Source organism: Diabrotica undecimpunctata, chromosome 1, assembly GCF_040954645.1.
Source record: "Diabrotica undecimpunctata isolate CICGRU chromosome 1, icDiaUnde3, whole genome shotgun sequence".
Lineage (NCBI taxonomy): Eukaryota > Metazoa > Arthropoda > Insecta > Coleoptera > Chrysomelidae > Diabrotica > Diabrotica undecimpunctata.
In genome coordinates, this window is record NC_092803.1 from 200,893,077 (window position 1) to 200,912,830 (window position 19,754).

Genomic DNA, 19,754 nt, shown 5'->3' on the forward strand with positions numbered 1-19,754 from the left:
AAGATGGACAATCACAGAAAAGAATATGAATATACTTAGAGTCACTCAACACGCGATGGAAAGAGCAATGCTAGGTATATCACTTAAGGACAAGAAAACAAACACATGGATAAGACAGAAAACCAAAGTCACCGATGTGGTGCAAAAATCATTAAAGTTGAAATGGGAATACGCTGGACATGTAGCTAGGAGCGATCTAAACAAATGGCACAGATCAATTTTAACCTGGAGACCATACCAACACAAAAGACCCAGAGGCAGACCTCCTATGAGATGGACAGATGATCTGAAAAGGACTGCCGGGAAAAATTGGCTACAAGTAGCGTACAATAAAAAACAATGGAAAGGAAAACTTGAAGAGGCTTATGTTCAGATGTGGACGTGAATGGCTAGACGAAGAAGAAGAAGAAAAAGAAGAAGAAGGTATTTCATTATTTCTGTAGCATATGTATTTTGTTGTTTTTAATAGTTTTATAAGTGAAGAATCTATAAAGTAGTCACATCGCTTTTTGCGATGATACGGTTTATTTTCAAGTATTTTGTATATCGTTAAAAGTGGAATTCAGTTTTTCGTCGAATCTTCCCTACGGGTATTTTTTTAGGCACTACATTCATATCGGCACTGGCACTGGCACTTTCTACAAAATCAGTGTTTTTATCGTACGTAATATTTTCAACTACATTGTCCCACAAATGCCACGTCACTACAGAACACAACACTCTACTAATAAACTGCTTCCTAACTAACACGCTTATTCTACTAAAACGGCATCCGGTTGGTTGTAAAAGAGAAGGGATCAACCGTTGCCGAATTTAAAGTGTTCTACAATAATATGTTACGGCGACGATACCTCTATAACATAACCCCTACTTCTACCTACACCTATGGTAATAGCAGGAAACTATTTAATTTTCTCTGTGCTTCTGCAAGATATGGTAGCAAAAATATTAAATATTATACAAGAAAAAGATAAAAATAATTTTAAACTATTAGGTTAAACACCTTGTAGCAAAGTAATGAGTTTTAGGTCGAATTTTCTTTTTCTTTATCAAAGGATCTTCCAGTTTTTAACAAAAAACTAAATTCCCAGAGTAGTTTAAATATTTACGGCACTGTATAGCCAAACAAGCTCAAATCAATAAATAAAGTAAAATCAGATTAAATTTCAATTACCTACCTCGGTGTAGCAACTTGGAAACGTTGGATCTTGATAAGAAGTGTTGAAATACCCTAACGCCGCTCTTGAGGAACGAAAGTACTTCCATAATGTTTTCCACGAACGTAGTGTTCGATTGATTTTTATTGCCTTCGTTGGACGTTGAGGAAAATGTGGCCGATACGTCCATCAGCTTTTCTTGGGACGTGGACGTCGAGGAAGTGTTCTTTTCTTTTATTTCTTGTTCTTCCGTAAACGAGAACAAGTAACCGTCCAAGACGACTAATAAACCTGCAAATAAGTAGAGAAAAAGTTAATTGAAAATTTTTTGCCGCTCCGTTCGGTGTTGGTTTGAAGGGAAAAATAAATAGTGGCATTATATAATTAAAGCTACTAATTTAGATTGTATAGTTTTTGTTTAGCGGTGCAAACGGACAGATAAATAGTTTCTAAATAAGTTACACCATTAAAGAACAAACTTGTTTATTTATGTTTCTACTTGACTTAGTACACTGGTATATATTATTTGCCAAGAACATCCGTAAAATGAATTTACTTAGGAATCAGCAAGTGTAATCTGTTTAGAAATTAGCTTTACTCCCGTAGGGACAACAGTGGTTTGTACTGGGCACTTTACTGTCTAAGATATGCTGACGGTATAGCAATTGTTGTCAGGGGTAGGTTTTAGCAGCCCTAAATATAGTTGACGACTGGTGTAAACAAGAGGAACTAATAATCAATGCTCAGAAATACAAATCTTCACCAAGAAAACAGCACCACCAGACCTAAAATCACCGGTACTGAGAGGAACAGAGATTTCATTTGCCAAGAAAACAAAATACCTTGGGGTGTATTTTGATCATAGGCTTACATGGAATACTAATATTCTGAAAACCAGACAGAAAGCTACTATGTCGCTGGGTAGATGTAGAAAAATGTGCGGTAAGAATTGGGGACTTAACCCCAAAATCACTCAATGGTTATACACAAGGGTTATTAGACCAATGATAACCTATGGCTCGGTGACGTGGTAAGCAAGGACGCAGCAAGTGGGAGCGATAATGTTGCTAGGTAATACACAAAGGCTAGCAAGCCTGTATATTATGGGGGCCATAAAAATAACTCCTACAGCAGCGTTGAAAGTCCTGCTAAATCTACCACCACTTCCTATCTTTATACAGGGCGAAGCCAGATCAGTGATGCACAGATTATTTCATAGTAAGCGACACATAAGCCATATGCATGGTACTGACAACAGAAAGCTAATCAAGGAGCTAAAAGCTGATATTGAGATGGGACAACATATCGAAGTAACAGCTACGAGATATAGCTTTAACAATAAGTTCACAATTAAGATACCAGGCAGGGAAGACTGGAATGAAGGTGTACTTATACAAGCTGCTGCTGCCTGCTACACGGATGGCTCAAAATATCAGAAGGTGTGGCAGCCGGCATAGTAGAGACAAATCAAGGGATACATTTCCCGGTAAGTCTATCTTAGGATGTGACAGTTTTCCAGGTGGAAATAACGGCAATCTATCACTGCGTGGAAGAAATAGAAAGGTAGTAAAGAACATTCCGCTTAGTTGCCATCTTCACAGATAGTCAGGCAGTGCTTAAGGCACTCAATTCAGTAGAAGTCAATTCTAAGCTAGTATGGGATTGTGTGTGTATCCTAAATAAACTAGGAGACCGTAGCAAGGTTACCGTAGCCTGGATACCTTGGCACGACGGTCATAAGAGCAATGAAAAAGCAGATGAAACGGCCAAACAAGGCTCATCAATGCCATCCATTGGACCGGAACCCTTCTGCGGCATGGCAAAGACAGTAACAAGAACAGCTACAAGGAAGTGGCTAGCTCACAAATCTCTAAAATGGTGGAGGAATTTACCAGGACAAAGACAGGCGAAACAGTTCATTACAGAACATTCGCCAAAATTTACGACAGACCTAATAGACAAAGACAGGAAAACAGTCAAAGCCATAGTAGGCCTTCTAACAGGGCACTGTAAGCTGAATAGGCACTTGAAGCTAATGGAATTATCAGATGATGACCTGTGCAGATTCTGTCACCTCAAAGATGAAACAGCAGAGCACACTGTATGTCAGTCTGACAGTCTGGCAAATGTGCGTTTCTTTGCATTAGGAGAAGAAAATCGAAGGTATAGTCTCGAAGCTATTAGACTTTTTAAAAAGAGTCAGACTAGAGAATGTTATCTAGGCCTAGAAGACCACAATAGATCTAAAAAGGTCGCAGTGGAATAGCTATCTATCTACCGTAGAAAGCAAGAAAGACTTAAGAAAACATGGAAAAAAGGGAAACGTTGTCGGACGTTTTGAAATGAATCCTACATATAAATATTATACTTACCATTTGGTACTGTGACCTTTCTTTCCACGACATTGGCATTATTAGTCGTTAGACCATGTTCCTTGGAAAACTTTACAGTAATCATTTTACCAGAAAGCGTTTTTAAGGAAACATTGCTTGTTACATTGGTAAGGTCGATAAGTGATCCCAGAACCACGTGGTCCAGAAGTAGCTTTTTAATAAGCTCTGGTTGTTGAAGAAGTTTCTCCGCTCGCTTTGTTGCTGCATTTTGTGGAGCAAAGATTGTGAAAGGTTCATCTGAAATAAAAAAAACATACAATTTAGTTGATAATTCACAAAATAATAAACATACAGACACATTGAAAAGTCTAAACCAGACTGAGTTGAGATATAATAAAAAGAGTCGTTTTAAGTACTTTATACATTTATATATAAAAATACCAACATTCATAATTACATGTAACAAAGTCTTTATAGAACTGGTCTTTTCTCGTCACGTCTTCGAAATTTGCAACCGTTTCCGAATTGCATCAATCATTTTATCAGTCAGAAACATAAGGACGTCTTAATTCATTACGTCAAGAGATCAGCTGTAGCGTATAATGCATGTCGGATTCAAATTTTCCGTCAAAGCCAGACCCTCTTAGCCAAATCACAATGAATTATCGTTAAGTATTTCACACAGAATTGCACTCGAGCATTTCTACGACGCACTCTTACGGGATAGATGGAGAAATTGGTTTTATAAAATAAATTAAGATGTCACTGTTTGTACTAAAGCGTATATATGGTTTAGTCGATGATATAAATATTTTTGAGGTTTTTTTTCCCTTGATTATTTAAATAAAATCCGATTTTTTTTTTTCGAACTGTGTATTTTATTATACATAGCCAGTTAACAACAGTCTACAACAAAATCTCAATCTTCTCCCTGCTGTAGTCTTATTTTAGAATAAAAAGTTCTTTCTCAAATTACGTGAGATGGCGTATTTTGTTATCAGGTCATTTTTTGCGCTTTTTTTGTTATTTTCAGCATATCATTTACTTAATTTTATCTTTTCTGGCTTGATTTTTAACTGCTATATATTTTTTTATTTTCTTTCTAGTACTTTTTCCTCTTGGATTTCTTCCTTTTGCAACATTTCTTCGTTGATTTTCTTTCTTTCTTGTATTAGTTGTAATGTGTCTCGGGTTATTTACTTTCTGTCTTCTCTTTTTTATCTCAATTGTTTCGTTTTAGTTTTTGACACTATATCCGAAAATTCTTTCATATTTCCTTTTTTTTTCTCATTTTAGGCCGCTGTGGTTCTGTTTTTTAATTTAATTTTTGTTTTTTAATTTGACCAGCACGTAGTCTGATCTCACATCTGCTCTTCATAGTCTCCTAACATCTTGTAGCCAGCTTTTCCGTTTTAAATAGATCAGAACATAGTCGATTTTGATTTCTGTATCTTTCTTTCTGGAGACCTTCATGTTCCCTTGTGTATCATTTTGTGCTTATATAACTGTTAAGTTCATAATTATTAATTGTACTAATATTTAATGTAGTTTTCTTTATCCAGTGTAATATAAATGTGCATTTTAGTAATATACTGTAATAAAACTGTACCTGTGTCAGCCGATAAGCTGACGAGACATGTAAATTTTAACAAAAAGACCAAAATCTGAATTCTTCAATTGATTTTTTGGATAAATAAATGGAAATTTCGCTTTTTTTAAATGAAAATATCTTTAAATAATGTATACTTGTATGTTTTTTAAACATTGTTCTCTTATTCGTGTTTTATTAGTATTTTCTCCACTCAAAAACTGTTAGAGTAGATATAATAAAAAAAAAGTTTTTTCTAATATTATGGTCCTATATTTTTTACACCAATTTGGAAAAAATTGTTTCCTGGACTATTTTATAAAATTACCCTCAAGCACGGTTATAGAGTGGTCTCGACACTACCCTAGAAAGATGTTGTCAACTTAGAGGCTAGGAAATATCAGAGAGCTTTTGAGTTGCTTGTAAATGACTGGATTGGACGTTGAAGTCTAGAAACACGTGTTTTAGCTTATATTTTTACGAAGCAGCGTTTACAAGATAGAAAGTATGCCTAAATTTTATCTTACACGTCACTTCTTTATGATATGATTAAAATTTGGTGTGGATTAACCACAATGTTAGTTTAAAATGTGTTTATTTTGACTTTTCGAATTTCACTTCAAAAATCGTTTTAGACAATGTAAATTTAAAACAAACTATCTTTAAATTGAAATTCTTAAGACACTTATTAAATTATATTAACAAAATTTGGTACCTTTCTGTCACTGAATGCCTAAATTAGACTGTTTTCCAAAATAAAGATTTTATTCACCATTCAATGTCTTCGTTGTCAACCTCGGTTATCCTTCTTTTTGTAAACTTGCCTTTCCAAATACACCACAATGTTTTAATTATCAGCTTCCACCATTTTAAAATATTTTTCTTCTTAATAGTATTTATAAATCGGTAAAATATTATTATTTCTTCTTTTTTATTTATTCTTCTTTTTAATAATCTTTTTTCTCTTCCAATCTCCAAATACATTATATAATTTTAATCTTCAATTAATACTCTCTTCCATTCTCCAATCACCATATACATTATATAATTTTAATTTTTTATTAATACTCTCTTCCATTCTCCAATCACCATATACATAACATAATTTTTAATCTTCAATTAATACTCTCTTAATTTCTTTTTCTTAATCTTCTGAATCACTGATAACTGAGTATCTTGACTGAACTATACTAATTGACTATATTCTGACTTACTGACTAACTATATACTGACTATCTGAGCATCTTGAATCCAAATCACATCATATTTATATCATTTTTAATGTTCACGAATATTCTTGAAATAAAATATATTCGAATCCTTCTATTTCATTGACATTACCATATTCGCGAAGATTCTACTGCGAACAAAGGTTAAATTCTTTCTATTGACATCTTGTTTTTATATTTCTAGATAATTCTTTCCTATTCTATCTAGAAGGTTACTATTCTAACTGAAATTCTATCGAGAATTTTATGGAAATTTAGGCTTTTCTGATCAGAATATAAATTTTTATATAAATTACATCTTAAATTAATAAATAACCCCATTTTTTATTCCATAATAATTATTTATCAAAGTTCCTACAACTGAATTTACTTGAGTGTATATTTGGTTGCCTATAAAGATGGCTCGCTCAAAACATATTTACAATATCATAATTATTAAAATAACCAAATACATCGCAAAATAAAAACTTTTTAAACTTATTATTATGTTAATTTCTTAAGTATAACCATATCAAACATTAATAGCATTTGATTGTCAGTACTTGTGTGTACTTTGCTAGTATAGTTGTATGGCAACTTTATTTTATTGGATTATTTTTATTATAAACATTTTGGTTACTAATTTTTATTTATTGAAACAACAAATCCTGAAGATATTGATGAAAATCCAACTGATATTCTATCGAGGCTCATACAACAATTGAATAAATTTCTGAGTGATCATTTTTACTTAAGGATGCTTATTGAGTATCCAAAAACAGCACATAATATTGCTAACATTTTTATTCTGGCTGTACCGACCATAGTATGATTTATGCTATCTCACTGCCAGGAATGATGGTATCTGTCCATTTCAGTAATGCAGATTCTATTTCATTTCCACCACAAGTAGTTCATCATAACTTTTATCTATATCAGACTCATCTTTTTTATCAAAATTTACGGCATCTCTAATATATTCTCTTCACTTAAAACATCATTGCTTGGTGTATTATTTTGATTCTGAAATAAAACTAGGCTTATAATATTGGTTGTAGAATATTTAACAATATTGCTAGTCTAAGGTTGAGATTAAATCACTATAATAACTTTTTGGGGTTATGTTTTTTAATATTTTAAAAATACTGAGCAAAAAAGGTAGCTTACCTGTAATGCAGTAGAAGAATTCGCAGAACTTTTCAGTAATTCAAGAATCTTTTTTCCATGAGAATTATGGTACATTAATCTTATTATTAGTAACAAACAACTGTAAACACACCATAAATGGCAAAAGTTCTATTATTAGATCACTAACAGTTTACCTCTCATCATAGAGATATGCAACACTGTGTGCGGCGGTAATTCACATTTCACATGCGTAGAGAAACAAAACATTAAGTCCACATGATGTTCTATCCCTCTAAGTGAAAATGGACTTGGCATTCTTTTAAAGGCCACTCTCTTAATTATATAATTGTATGTAGTTACAATGTTATAAGTTACAATGTATTCAGCAGGTGATTGCAGATGTTTGATCGGTCAATAGTTGGCAAATGAAAGGAATCAACTACTTCATTAGTTTATTAGAATACATTTCGTTTGTTCATTTTTTAAAAGCATCATTAGTTCTTTACAAAAAGTAATTAGGCAAAATTCTAAGTAAAAATCATTGGTATTTAAAAACCAAGATTATTTAACATTAAAACACATCAAACTTAACTAAAAAAAAAATTGAATTCGGATATTTCCATCTGGTGACAGCGAGAGCGTCATGGTTACACATGTGGATTGCCTTCCTACATGTGGTCCGTAGGGTTCAGTGAGGTATGCTATTATCAAGGGAGAATATAATGGAGAATGGAACAAATTGGATTATTTGTTTAAAAAAAGAAAAAAGTATAATGTGATGGTTCTTATTTGTTATGTATGGTTACGCCAAGGCATTTGACCGTTGTCAGCACCAGAAGATGGTCACCGCACTACAAAGAGTAGGATTGGATGAGAAGGACATTCGGATCATCATGAATTTATACTGGAACCAGCGTGCTCAAGTCAAGGTCGAAGACCAGCTGACCGACCAAGTGAAGATCATGCGAGGAGTAAGGCAAGGATGTGTGCTATCGCCGACTCTTTTCAATATATACTCTGAGGAGATTTTTAATGAAACCCTCACAAACCTAGACATGGGAATCCGAGTGAACGGTGAATACATCACTAATATCCGCTACGCCGATGACACTCTGTTACTAGCAACCAGCCTAAACGATCTGCAGGCCTTACTAGACCGAGTGCGAACTGTGAGCGTAACATACGGACTGACCCTCAATATTAAGAAAACTAAATTCATGGTTGTCAGCCGTACAAATTTAGATCCCGGGGCACTAATGGCAGGTAGCGAAGAGATCCAGAGAGTCGACAGATTCACTTACCTCGGACCTACCCTGAACGTACAATGGGACTACGCTCAAGAGATTAGATCCAGAATTGAAATGGCACGGTCTACATTCATTAAGTTGAGATCTTTGCTGTGCTGCAGTGATCTCAGTTTGGGAACCAAGATGCGGATAGTGAGGTGCTACGTTCTTCCAGTGTTACTATATGGAGTTGAAGCCTGGACACTGACGCAAGCCACTGAAAAACGAATCGAAGCCTTCGAGATGTGGATATACAGAAGGATACTAAAAATATCTTATGTGGACCATGTCACCAACGTTGAGGTCCTACAGCGCATGACAAAAGAAAAAGAAGTGCTTAATTTAATTAAACAATGTAAGCTTGAGTACCTCGGCCACGTGATGCGGAACGAAGAAAAATATCGAATTCTTCAACTCGTTATGCAGGGTATTTGGCAGAAGAGGACCGGGACGCCGTCGTATCTCGTGGTTGAAAAATCTCCGACAATGGCTTGGGATGACCTCAGCGGAGCTGTTTCGCAGAGCAGTCAACAAAACCATGATAGCCTTGATGATCGCCAACATCCGGACCGGATAAGGCACTGAAGAAGAAGATGATAAGAGAGTGATATATCTGGCTCAAGATATCGATGCTGCTTCTTTTATTTAGGGTTTTTGTTATAATTTTATAGAAAGTGCGGCAGCAAAGCATATTTTGTGGTTTTTTCAGGTGTGAATGGGGAGAAATGGATCTGTATATTGTTGGGAATGAACGCTAATGTTAATCCATTGGATACTTTAGTAATGGAATGCCTATAGCTTTGAAAATGGAAATTTATTGATGGTGGGATATTATATTTTTAAATAGGACACCCTGTAAATTTTCCGATATTTAGATTCCTTTCCTAATCTATGTTTTTGCAAGATAGAGTTTTATAATTCTCTTCAGGATATTCAACAAGTATCAAATTTTTTATTTCGGTATCACTATGAAATAAACAGCCTGTATACTGGTATAAAGAAGGTACATAAATAATTATTTATTTGACATCAGGTAAAAAATATGCTCCATTTTTCAAATTAGGTTTAATAGAAATTATTGACGAATATTCGTATGCAAGGTGAACTACAAAAGGAAATTACCATTTTCTTATATTTTATTGTACGTTTCTCATATTTCTTTATCAAGACATTTGAAACTAACCAGTTTGGAAAGCTTAACTAAAAGAGTAGGTACGCATGTATTAGTAATTTAATCACTGAGCCTTTTTAATTGAAACCCTAAGTATCTTTGAACGTTTTAGGTAACTAGCCGGTCACAAACAACTTTTATATATATTTATTTATTAATTTGATTACTATTTTAGTTGGGAATAAGCCATAATTTAAGTTTAAAATAAGATTATTTTTGAAGTTTCGACTTCTACTTCCGCTTCGAAAATCGTTCTCAAAATACAAAACAATAATAATTATTATTGAGAACGATTTCTGAAGTATAAATCGAAACTTCAAAAATATCCTTATTTTAAACTTAATTGTGGCTTATTTCCAACTAAAATAGTAATTGCATTAAAATGTAGCAAGAAAATAGCTTCAGAACAATATATAAATTTATTTTTATAGGATTATTTAACTATTTAAAAGGCTCTTCTTCCTTTAGCTAAATAATTTAGTTAATTTTCCTACAAAATTATCACTTAATGTATTGATCCAGACCGATTAGACTTCAATTATCTCGTCTGACTATGTAGTATCCCTTGTCTGTTATTAAGTTCTAATAACCAACATTTATATTCATAAATAAAGTTCTGTTTATCTTTCTTATATCCTTTAATTAACTTTCAGACCATGTAGAGCAATTATCCTTAATCCGGGGCTATTTATTTTCTGGATGGCGTATAATGTATCTTATATAAGGTCGTGGATGACAATATATACGAGGCAATTTTCAGAGTAATTTATGAAACAAATATATAAAATGCTTTTAATATATTTTATGTATGTATACTTTGCGTGTAATATTTTTTTACAGTTATACGTAAATAATAAAAATTTCAAATCGATATTTGTAATTTTAATCCAGTCTATTACTGGATTAATGAGAAATAGAACAAATCAGAATAAGCAAAAAATATTAACAAACTCGGTGACCCACAAGATACAACAATATCAAATAAAGAAAATCTAACCCAAAATGATTTTTACAGCTTATCATAAGGAAAATATGTCACTGTCAATGACGTTACAAAGATTCCAATAATTTCAGATCTCAAAGCATATACTAGACTTTACATTATCAGAAATTTAAACGATATTAAAAGAAATAAAAAACAAGGAAGCTTAAACCCTAACTATTGGGTTTTATATGTTTGCCATATCGTAAATAATTTATGGATATTATTGAATTAGTAGAATTAAATGTATGTTTATTATGTTTTATTTAACTTGCTTTAAATGGAGTTTTATATAGTCTTCTTGCTTACTATTTATCTGTCATAATATAAATAACAAAACGAAAGGCAAAAAATCATCAGGTTCTAGATTGAACCTATATATTTATACTCCCTTTATGATGTCCTTATATGTTATATAGAGGTCATCGTATGTGCAGAAAGTAACATAAAGTAATCAAAGAATTGCTACAGAAATTTAATTTCCCCCTTTCCATATGATTTCTACTCGTACTTCGTACTTAATGGAGTCTTCGACACGCTCATACATATGGCCACATAAAAATCACTAAAGGAAATAGGAATATCATAAAAATAATAAATCTCATTAAAGACTCTACAGTTACACAAAGCATTATACAGAAAGCAAAGTCCTATACAACGGCAGAACATCCCCAATAGCTGTGCTAAACGGAATAAAACAGTGTTTTTTGCCTTTAGTTAGGACAGTGCTGGATTGGAATCATCAAAGCCAACGGAAAGTAGCTAGGCCTAAAAAAACCGGGAAAAGGACAATACCGGTCGAGAAAGAAATGGAAAATGAAAAATCCTGGCTTGAAATCAAAGTACTAGTGAAGCTGTTACTTTGAAATCTTATGGATATGTCGTGACCAAACTGGTAAAGTAGCGAGTGTGCCAAATTGACGTATCTGAGCTAATATACTAAACAACTGTGACTTGTCAAGAAGTATATTCCAGTAAAACAGCGAATGTGCAGGTCAAATATTTACGTCATTGTTGATTATTTTTAGTTTAACAAATCTACACCTACTTCACTATTCACAACGATAAATAGTCGAATATGAATATTTGATAGGTAACCACGCAAATGTGCCACATTCGCACTTTTAGCAAAGTGTATTACAACCATTACAGATCTTCAAAATGAAGAAAGTGGCATATTCGTTAGTTTACCTTATTGGATTTTTGCAGTGCTGAAAGTAAGTAAATGACGAATGTTTGTACTTAACCTTTACACACATAACCTATATAAGACGTAAAGTATGAACATTTGTTATTTAAATACGAGTCTCCTGTTTTCTAGTTATCGTGAGTGTTATTTTGGAATTGTGATTGGAATTGGAACTTACATGGTAAAGTAAGACGTCTTAATCTCAGTACACACAAATCTCGAATCAGATGAAACTTCTCAACAATTATCTACCAATGATAATTTTGGTCTTGAAATTCCGGCTAGAAGCAGTGATCCCAGTGATAGGTCTACTATAAATAGAGTGACCATCATTTTTCAACAAAAAAAAAGTACATTTCAAATTTTTAAGAAAATATGTACACTGCTAGTGCCCTAGGAAATTTTTCTGGTCAAAATTTTACGAATCTTTAATGAAACAATGATAATAACGATTTTTTTTAATCAAACATAAGTACATAAAAAAGTATGATAAATTTTAATAGTTAATTTTCTTTCGACGTTCCTTCCTGAACATCTTGATCATCATTTTGGTACCAGTCGTACTTTTTGGAACTATGAATTTCCTTCAGAAGTTGTGGTTTACTCTTTAACAACTGAAACATTTCATTGCACGAAACTTTGAAGTTTGTCTGAACAATTTCTAATTGGGATTAAGCCTCTTGAGCTAAAACATTTTTTACAATCGCCTCAGTCTTGGTTCGAGCTGCCGCAAATTTAGGTTCAAACATGCTTACAATTAGTTTTGACGTGCAGTCTAAGGATCCGAAACTTTGCAAATGCTTAATTGTATGGTAAGCAAAAGTACTTTCCTTGGCAGCAATCAACATATTTTCAGAACTTAAATTTTCTTTTTTTTCCAATTTGCTGCTCTTTGAGTTCGCATTAGCAGCCAACATGTGTTTTTTCTTTGACTGATATTACTGCGACCACTGTTAGAAATATCATCATCACTTTTACAAACTTGGCAAAACACAATAATGCGGTGAAACATTTGATTTTTGCTTCATAAAAGGATACTCTGCTTGCAACTCGACGTTAAATGGCATTTTCTTCTAGGCGGTGACGAAATTGTTTATTTTTCCACACAGCACAAAATAATATAAAAAACGAGAAAAACTGCCGGAAATTAAGACAAAACGTTAATAGACTAATCAACAGTGAGCGCATAAGTAACAAATAAACATAAACATACGACGAGATATATATTTTTACTACATAAATAAGATAATAAGATCTTGCTGTGAAATGAAATAGACAGTGATGGCAGGGAGATGAGCGTATCGGTAATAAACTAAACTAGACGATGACGCGGCGACGAGAGTCGCAAGTGACTCCTGCGCCGATCGATTGCTGCTAAAGATAGGAGATACTGATTCTTCCGCAAAATATTGATTCTTGAATCAATTCGAATCATAATTATATTTTGTTTGGACAAAAAGTAGGACTTAATTTTGTATAATTAAGAAAAAGAGTACATTTAGGTGTACTTCATAAATTTTAAAGAACAATAGGACAGCGTTTGAAAAGAAAGTACTGTCCTACTAAAAAAAGTACATATAGTCACCCTAACTATAAATGATAACCGCAACCTAGCACAAAATCAGAATCATTTATCGCCAAAAAGCATTAAGTATCAAAAAATGGTGTTTATACAAGACAAGAAGAAGCATCCAAGAGACTACAAGACTCGAATATTCAATAGTAAAAGGAAAATTAATTATTGCATGGCCCCTAAAACAACCAAGATGCTCTATCTGAGTCATGCATAAATGTTTAACTAATATACCTAAGCTTGAGAGTGAAAAAGAAGCTATAATGGTTTCCATAAATTGCCATCCTTATTAGAACAACGGTAGTTTCTTATAAAACACGTTACTGTGCAACCAAGATCAAGAAAAGTGACAAAATCAGGGGAGTCACGAAGAACTTACACCAAAAACTACACTTTTTTCATTAAAAATGGCAGAGTTGATGTGTATAGATAATTTTTTCTCGATATTTTAAATATTTCAGTCACTTATAAGAGAGACTCTCAAAAAGTTTAACTCTAGTGGAATTTTCGTATCTGACCTACGAGGGAAAAAAGATCCACCAAATAAAGTAAACCCTATCAATGAAAAATTCATTTTGTCGTTCCCAAGAATGTAATCACACTATACAAGGAAGTAATCAGAATACCAATATTTAGCCAATGATTAAAGTAAATGTAACGAATATACACAACAATGCACCAGAAAAGTGCATTTAATAAAACAAAAATCCAGTATCTTTAGAATACAGACGAATTTTTCGTGAGTACAAACTGAAATTTCACAAACCTGCTAAAGATCTTAGTAAGAAATGTATTGCTCATGAAGAGCAGAAAGGAGAAACAACCTTGTGATACTCTCTATACTGAGCATATTAAACGCAAGAAAGCAGCACGAAAAATTATAGATCAAGACAAAGAGGATACAAAGGACCAAGAAAGAGTTTTGGCAATACAATCAGATCTCCAAGCAGTTCTGAACACACCAAAAGGAGCTAGTTGAACATTCTTCTACATCAGACAGTTGGCTGTATACAACCTTACCATTTACAATCTTAAAGATACCAGTGCTAAACGCCAAAAGTATTTGATGGACCAAACCAATATATAATTTGTCAGAATAATGTCGGATAGCTGCGGAGGGCAGCAAAATAATTCCAAATTCATTACCATGTGTATGAATGTTGTTAAGGAGCACACCTCGATCAAAAAAATTGATCATAGGTTTTTTGAACCTAGTCATAGTCAAATGGAGTGTGACTTCATTCATGCCAAAATAGAGCAGCAAAGTATAAATGTCCCAATTTTTACTCAGAAGGGGTGGTGAAAAATAATTCGCACTGCTAGATGTAAGCCAACACCATTTCTAGTAATGCCTTTGTGCCATGATGACTTTAATGATTTCTGTAATGATAAGATTGCTTTTGAGAACCATGACAGTGGCAATAAAAAATATAACCACTTACCCTTCAATAAAGCCATTTGGTTTAACTACCGTCAACTCATCCAGATGCTGCATTCGTGAGGACGGATTACTCAGATGACGCACCTTTTGTGAAGTACATTGCAAAAGGAATGAAAAACAAACGGGGAAGATCTGTTTCTAATAATTCTCCAATTAAACCTTACCAATCGAGGTTCCCAATTGCTACCAAAAAACTAAAAGACCTTCTCAAGCTTTATAAGGATCTTCAAATACTACGTGTTTACATGATTTTTGCACAAATTTTCCCTTTAAGGAGAGTGTACGAGATGCTCTTTCAGAGCCAGATGTCTCTGAAGAATCTAAAACCGAATCATAACAACTAAACCAAAAATCTTCTAAATTTTAAAGAAAAATTATAAAATAGTTTAGCGTTTCATTAAATTTTGTTCAATCTTAAAGTTTTCTACTCTGTTTACCCATCTCAATAGAAAACCAATCAATAGGTGATACATAAGTACATTCTCCTTTACCACAAATGCAGATTCGCTATAAAAATATAGCTTAACATTCTAACAATAGTCATTTAGGTAAACTAACGAATGTGACTTTTTCAGTAACTATGGTTACTTAGCCTATTTTCATTATTACATTTTATAGGCATTTTTTAAGGTTTCCAGATCAGTTGACAAATAACATTACAAACAGATTTTTAGTCGAAGCCCAAAGTGTTTTTTAGCTCTCCTGAAAAGTAGCGAATACGCACATTAGCTACTTTAACAATTTGGTTACGATATATTATAATGTCAAATAAAAAAATCGACCTATTTCTCGATTTGTCTCACTATAAGTAATCTATTCTTAAAAAAATGAATTTATTCCATAGTTTTGCCCGTCATTGTATAACGATAGGTTGGGAAAGACAAACATAGTGTATTTTTAATTAAAATTGGGATTTACTGCCAATAAATATACCAGTTAATATAAAAAAATAATACAAGAAACTAGTTTTGTACAAAAATATTTACAATAATTAAAGAAAGAAATGATCAAAATATACTGTAGTTGTAAAATTTATTACTACTTACTTAATTATGACCTAGGGAAAAACTACTCCATAGCATTGGACACAAAATGGACCCAGACAGTAGAAAACCTAGACTTTCAGAAGTCAAGTCGACAAGCTTGGTCCCTACTGCGGAAACTCGGAAGTAGCAACCCACCCTTTCGCCAAACCAACCTAGTAACTCCAGACCAAATAGCTACGCACATAGTGTCAACCTCTAGGGCACCTCAAAATCGTTTACATACAATTAAAGTTAAAAAAGATCTCAAAACCATAAAATCTAGTCTTGCACACTCAACAGAATATTCCAACACATTTACGCATGAAGAAATATCGCAAGCCCTAAATGAAATGAAAACAGGAAAAGCGCCGGGTTTCAACGCCATTCACGCTGAATTCCTCAAACATAGCGGCAGATTCACTAGGCAATGGCTCGCAGAATTCTTTTCTGACATCCTTCAAACGGGAAACGTCCCCCACCAACTCAAAAATGCAAAAATCGTCGCCATTTTAAAACCAGGGAAAAGTAATAATTCACCGAAAAACTACCGCCCCATCGCACTCTTAAGTATGGTGTACAAATTGTTCGAAAGACTTGTATAATAGAATCAGCAAAACCATATTCAAACACTTACCAGTGGAACAGGCAGGATTTTGGAAAAACCGCAGCTGCATAGACCAGGTACTCGCCCTGACCAATTATGTGGAATCAAACTTTCAAAAGCAATTAAAAACAACCACTGTCTTCATCGATTCTGCTGCTTACGACACTGTGTGGCGACAAGGGGCATTATATAAATTAATGCGAATAATCCCATGCAGAAAGACCACTGAGGTTATTAACGCCTAGTACCCAAAGAAAACTGAATAATGGACTTCCACAAGGATCCGTGCTGGCTCCCATGCTTTTCAGCCTCTACATAGCAGACATGCCAGAAACCACATCAAAAAAGTTTGGATACGCAGACGACTGGACGCTTGCCGCAAGTCATAAAGAATTCGAGGTTACTGAACGCATACTAACAAACGATTTAAATGCCCTAGGGAACTGTTTCCGCTAATAGAGATTGCAACCCAATTCAACTAAAACAGAAGTGTCCTGCTTCCATTTGAACAACAAGATGGTCAACTATCAACCTCAAATCCATTTTAAGAATAACTTAACTATAATAAACATCCAAAATACTTAGGTGTTACACTTGACAGAACACTAAACTTTAAAGAGCATCTTACTAAGACTGCTGCAAAACTCCGAACTCATAACAACATCCTGCAAAAGCTCTGCTGCACTACATGGGGCTCCTCAGCACCCACACTTAGATCGACAGCATTAGGACTGGTATACCCGGAACCGGAATACTGTACACCAGTATGGATAAACAGTCCACATACTCACCGTGTTGATGTCCAACTCAACCAAGCCATGCGAACTATATCGGGCACAATCAAGGCCACGCCCACTTACTGGTTACCAGCTTTGAGTCATATAGCTCCACCACCCATCCGCCGGGAACATGCCCTTGTCAGAGAATTTGCAAAAATCAATACTGATCCTGAGCTCCGCTCCCATGTCGTAACTTCCGCCAGAGACATAAATAGGCTCCGTTCAAGACACCCGCCTCTAAAAACAGCAAAAAGGCTAGTAGATCAAAACTTTAATGTAACTGAACGGTGGAGAGAACAATGGGAGAATAACGCTGCACCAGCTAACTGGAGCATGCCATGTATTACAAGCAAACCACCTGAGGGCTTCAACCAACCGAGACGAATTTGGACCACACTCAATAGAATAAGGACGAACTGTGGTAGATGTTCCGACTCACTTTTTAGATGGAGAAAAATACAATCACCAAATTGCGACTGCGGCGCCGAAAGGCAAACAGTAAAACACATGGTAGAGGAATGCCCGATTAGATCCTATAACGGCAACCCTTCGGATTTCCTGGTTGCTACAAAAGAGTCAATCGAATATATTTATAATCTAGATGTTTGTTTGTAGAATAATATTTTTGTATTTACTCTTGTTTGTAATTTATATAATTTAAATAATTTATATATATGTATATATATATGAACCTGTGATGTAGCCATACGCTAAATAAATAAATAAAATGACCTAGGGAGGAAAAACAAACAAAATTGAACGTTTCTAAACGTAATTTCCTTAAGTGGCCTTCCTCTATTTTGGGTAAGTGCAATTGTCTATTGTCAATATTATCATGTGTCACACACATCACGTTCTGTATCACTCGTAATATTATTCAACTAATAGCAATTATGATTTTGGTTATATGCGGTAGCTATTTACTAAAAGCTATTGATAACATATTAAGAAACTTCATGAATTTAAACTTTATCGACATACAATATTAGATATTTTCGTACCAAACTATTTTCTTTATATGTCCAGCATTAACAAGCCGTCTCAAATTCGATCTACATAATATTCAAATTAACACCGTGTGCCTGGCGAAGTTTGTTGGCAAAACTGTTATGCCGTGAATGAAGTAGGTAACTAAGAGCTAGAAACTTTGCCATTCGGTTTACACTTAGCCGCTTAACTATCCTAGAACAAGGACATATTGAAGTGCATTCGAAAGAGATTTTGGTAGATGTAAAGTTAAAATGAAGAAAAACGAGTATTCGGGAGGTAACTCAAGGAACTACTGGAACTATTTCAATAATAGGTTCGGAATCAATGAAAAACCATTTCAAACATAGTTTGACAAGAGCAGAATTATACCTTAAATGGATTTATTAATGTATTAAATCAAAAATTTGGAACACAAGTCTGGAAACGCCTAACTGTCTCTGAAATAGATGGCCCGAATTACAAAAAAATAGGGATACGCTTATTTTGCAATACGAAGATTTGAAATTTGATGTTGTAACGTTGCCAGATTTACCATTTTTCTGAAATCATTAGTTATTTTGGTTTTTTGAATATAACATCTTGTATATTGTACATTAATTGAAATCATTACTTCAATACCAATTTAGTCGTATAAATATTAATAATTTTATGTAGTCAGAAACATCCTAAAAAGATAATGGGAATAAGCCACAATTAAGGGTTAAAGTATCAGTCACAACATATCCCTGGATACAAAAATGAGACATTTGAGATGCTATGTTTTCTCTGTGTTGTTGTACGGGGCGGAGGCATGGACGCTTACAGACACCACTATTAAAAAACTTGAAGCATTTGAGATGTGGCTTTATAGAAGAATGCTGAGAATATCATGGACAGCAAGGATCACGAACAAGGAAGTTCTAGAAAAAATGAAGAAGGAACCAGAGATTGTGTTTACGATCAAACGCATAAAATTGCAATATCTGGGACACGTTATGAGAAATCAGCACCGTTACTCCCTGCTGCAGTCTATATTGCAAGGTAAAGTCAAAGGTAAGCGAGGACCCGGTAGAAGGAGAATATCATGGCTGCGGAATTTAAGAACATGGTTTAAGAAAACCTCAACGGAGCTGTTTCGAGCCGCAGCGAGCAAGGTCATGATTGCCAATATGATTTCCAACATCCGAAACGGATAGGAACCAGAAGAAGAAGAAGGGTTAAAGTACGTTTGTTGACGTTTCAATTTCCACTTCGGAAATCGTTCTCAAAAATTGAAATGTCAATAAATGTACTTTAATCTTTAATTGTGGCTTATTCCCAT

The 19,754-nt window shown here is 34.1% G+C and overlaps 1 protein-coding gene across 1 annotated transcript in view; it reads right to left on the reverse strand.

Moving 5' to 3' along the window:
- The window catches only part of LOC140432860 (periostin), a 188,342-nt gene that overhangs the window by 54,615 nt on the left and 113,973 nt on the right, over nucleotides 1-19,754 (reverse strand). Inside the window, exons 2-3 of the mRNA XM_072521001.1 lie at nucleotides 3,530-3,787; nucleotides 1,179-1,448 (exon numbers count right to left, since the gene is read on the reverse strand). Coding sequence (XP_072377102.1) covers nucleotides 1,179-1,448; nucleotides 3,530-3,787 — 528 coding nt within the window. The remainder of the gene's footprint in view (nucleotides 1-1,178; nucleotides 1,449-3,529; nucleotides 3,788-19,754) is intronic.